This window comes from Homarus americanus, unplaced genomic scaffold, assembly GCF_018991925.1.
Source record: "Homarus americanus isolate GMGI-L3 unplaced genomic scaffold, GMGI_Hamer_2.0 scaffold51191, whole genome shotgun sequence".
NCBI lineage: Eukaryota > Metazoa > Arthropoda > Malacostraca > Decapoda > Nephropidae > Homarus > Homarus americanus.
Window position 1 is genome coordinate 911 of NW_024737037.1, and position 3,166 is coordinate 4,076.

The 3,166-nt window shown below is 35.2% G+C and overlaps 1 protein-coding gene across 1 annotated transcript; it reads left to right on the top strand.

Moving 5' to 3' along the window:
* Positions 1 to 268: 268 nt before the first annotated feature.
* On the top strand, positions 269 to 2,945 carry LOC121872519 (the record flags this gene model as incomplete). Its single annotated transcript, XM_042375301.1, has 2 exons — positions 269 to 412; positions 2,281 to 2,945. Coding segments are annotated over 2 exons (716 nt in total), but the record flags the coding sequence as incomplete, so codon positions are not given.
* Between the last annotated feature and the right edge of the window lie 221 nt (positions 2,946 to 3,166).

Below are 3,166 nucleotides of genomic sequence, written 5' to 3' on the forward strand. Positions count from 1 at the left end.
CGGACGGTAGATGTCAGTGCAGACGCTAGTGGGCCAATCAACGCTCAGTTAACAAAATCATCAACCAATCACAAGAGAAGGAGAAATCAGCTGAGAGCGACGCACGTAATATTATTGTGTAAACATGGAAGGACCACCAGCCAAGAAGAGACGACCTAATTTCAGTGAGGCTGAAGTATACGCTCTTGTGACTGAGGTGGCCAAAAGACAAGAAATGATTTTAGGGAAGTTGGACTCAAGTAGTTGTACACTTCAACTCAAAAACCAGCCTGGGGTGAAGTGTTAAATGAGGTGAATGCTGTTGGTAGAGTCACCCGCAATGTTACTGAAATTCGGCGGAAGTTTTCTGCTGATCTTCGTGTGAGCGTTAAGAAAAAAGCAGCACAAGATAAGAAATATGCTGGTGGAACAGGTAAGTCTTAATATTGTTAGCGTGGTTATTGATTGACAATATGAAACAAACTTAACTATGGTTTTTCTGAGGCTTGGTACGATTTTCGTGTTTGTAAACTCAAGGAAGTAAGTAGTGTGGTGGCTCTCCATCGTGAATGAATACACATATTTTCCTTATATGAGCGCATTCATTAAAAGAAACATCGTTCTTCGAAGTTTTCCGTGTGAGTAAATAGTAAAAACTTTACAGTTCAACCATTTTATTTTATTTATTTTTTTTTTTTTACGTGGATTAACCAACCCAGGCACAGTCACTGACCCACGTCGGGGCCTGTAATAATAATTCTTTAGTACTATTAATAAAAATACCTCTTTATTAATAATAATATTAATAATAAATAACCATAAATACCGAAATGAAAACACAAAAAGTGAGAATCAATATACAGTATGTATGTTGTGTTGTTGATATTACGAGAAACAATTGCGACCCTGCAATTGTGTGTAAATGACACATTTAGTCAGATCAGCAACCTTGGACTTGCTCCTAATTTTCGTGATGCCATATGGCAGCAGGGTCTACCATTAGACAACAAATTATGCTTCCAATATCTTCCCACCCGGTAGTCAGGGAAGTCTGTACAACTGTTAATAATTTCCCCACAACTTTTGGATTTTCTTATTATACCTATCATATAGATTACACAATTTTAAGACACACTTGTCATTGTGTCGCAACTGACGTGGAACAGAGATAGTTAATATGAGTTTGTGTGGCAGGGCGGCGGAGGTCTCCCGTTGGTAAAGGAAGCTAGGTTAGGTAGGTTTGGTTACTGTTATAAACTACATATTAATAATTACGTTATTTCCGACGGTAATGAAGGTCATAATGTATAAGTTGCCATAGAATTCCTTTTTTTATGTCGTTAATTTTCATTCATCAATAGATTTATATTCATATTTGGTATACATTAATATGTAAATTTTACTTTGTTAGGCTTATAGGCAAGGATGTTCTATCTTTTGAGTTTACAACTAATACAGGTTGAAAATTTCTGGCTGCGACTATTTTTTTTTGACTTATTTTACCGTTTATTGTTTGTTACCTTAAATCTAATTAACTTTTGACATAGATAAAGGAGAATTTTTGTGGCTACAGCTATAATGATAGGTTAGGTTATAATGTTTGGAACTATTTCAGTAGATTCCTTTGTAACTATGATTTCTGCCAAATATAACATAGTTAGCATATAGTGTATGTAACCACAGCTCACAGTAAGACAGTTATTATTTATATTTTCTCTTCAAGGTGGCGGCCTCCAAATTGAAATTACATACACTGCAATTGAAGAAGCAATTCTTCAACTATTAGATCCAGCCTCTATACATGGGATTCCAGGGGATGTTGAAAGTGAAGAACCTAGTAATGGTAATTCAGTCAAAATACTTTTCCAACCCCCTGATATATTTTGTTTTTTTCTGCCCTTGTTTTTATTTAAAAAAAAACTTTTGGAGACATTTTTTCACATCTTGATTTGGAAATACTGTACACTATACTGATTTTTTTATATAATTTTGAAAAATAACGACACTAGTAAGTTGGTTTCATTTCTAGCTTGTTTATTGCTTCCCTAATTTATATATTAAATGTTTTTATAACTCGTATGTTAATGGACAAAATTGAGAAGTGCAAATATAAGAAATTTAACGCCTAGTTGATATTTAGATTTAAAAATATTTTAAACAAATATATTTAGATAGTCAACACTATTTTTCAAACCATTATTTTTCCTAAAAGCTTTTGTATATTTGGAAATACAGTGTAATATTTTAATTATACTCTTAACATAGACTTCAATCAACCTTTTATACTACATTTCTTTCCAGAAGAAGAAAGAGAACCAACCCCCAGACCCTCAGGAGCTAGGTTTACAGCTACCGGTAGTTGTTTCCGAGAGGAATTTATGTTTCGGCCCGTTCAAGAGAAAGATGATTCTATAACCCGCATTCTGAATGAGGATATACAGGAACATGATATCACAGTACCCATTGTGCATTTAGAACCTGAAACTTCAGCACCTACAAACATTTCTGGATTTTCATCATCCGGAACATATGAGGTAGAAACATGTAGTTCAAGCAATACTCGTCAACCTATTGCTGCTACCAAGGAACAGCGAAGTAGGTCTAGTACCCCTTCTGCCACAGCTGTTAGGTCAACTGTAACTGGTGATTACACTGATGAAATGGATTCATCTCCAATGCCAAGTACGAACAGTAGTGGCAGGAGGCCACGAACCTCTTCTGCCCGAAAAGATGAAGATCTTCTTCGAGAGATGCTTCGTGTTCAAACACAAATGAGGGACAGTTTTTTACAGCTTGTAGCTCACACAGAGTGCATTGCATCTGCAATACTATGCATTGCAAAAGTTATGCAGTCGAAAAATCCTATCCAATGATGCTGTGTTTATGGTATGTGTATATGTAGTTGTTTACTTAGGTAAGTCCTTTACTTTTGGTAAATGTGATAATAGCGTAGTTGAAAAGTCATCAAACAATTATAAATTTTCCTTTGAGTGATTGTTATGAAGGAAGACCGCATGTTAAAAAATTGTGTAACTTTCACTTGCAGCCTATACTAGTCATGAAAATGTAACAGGAATATTTAGCTCTCCATAAGTTAATTAAAATCACGAAGTTAAGTGAAAGACACACATTTGTCAACTAATAACATGGGTTGCAGTGCTACTACGGGTAATGTTTACCCAAGCTT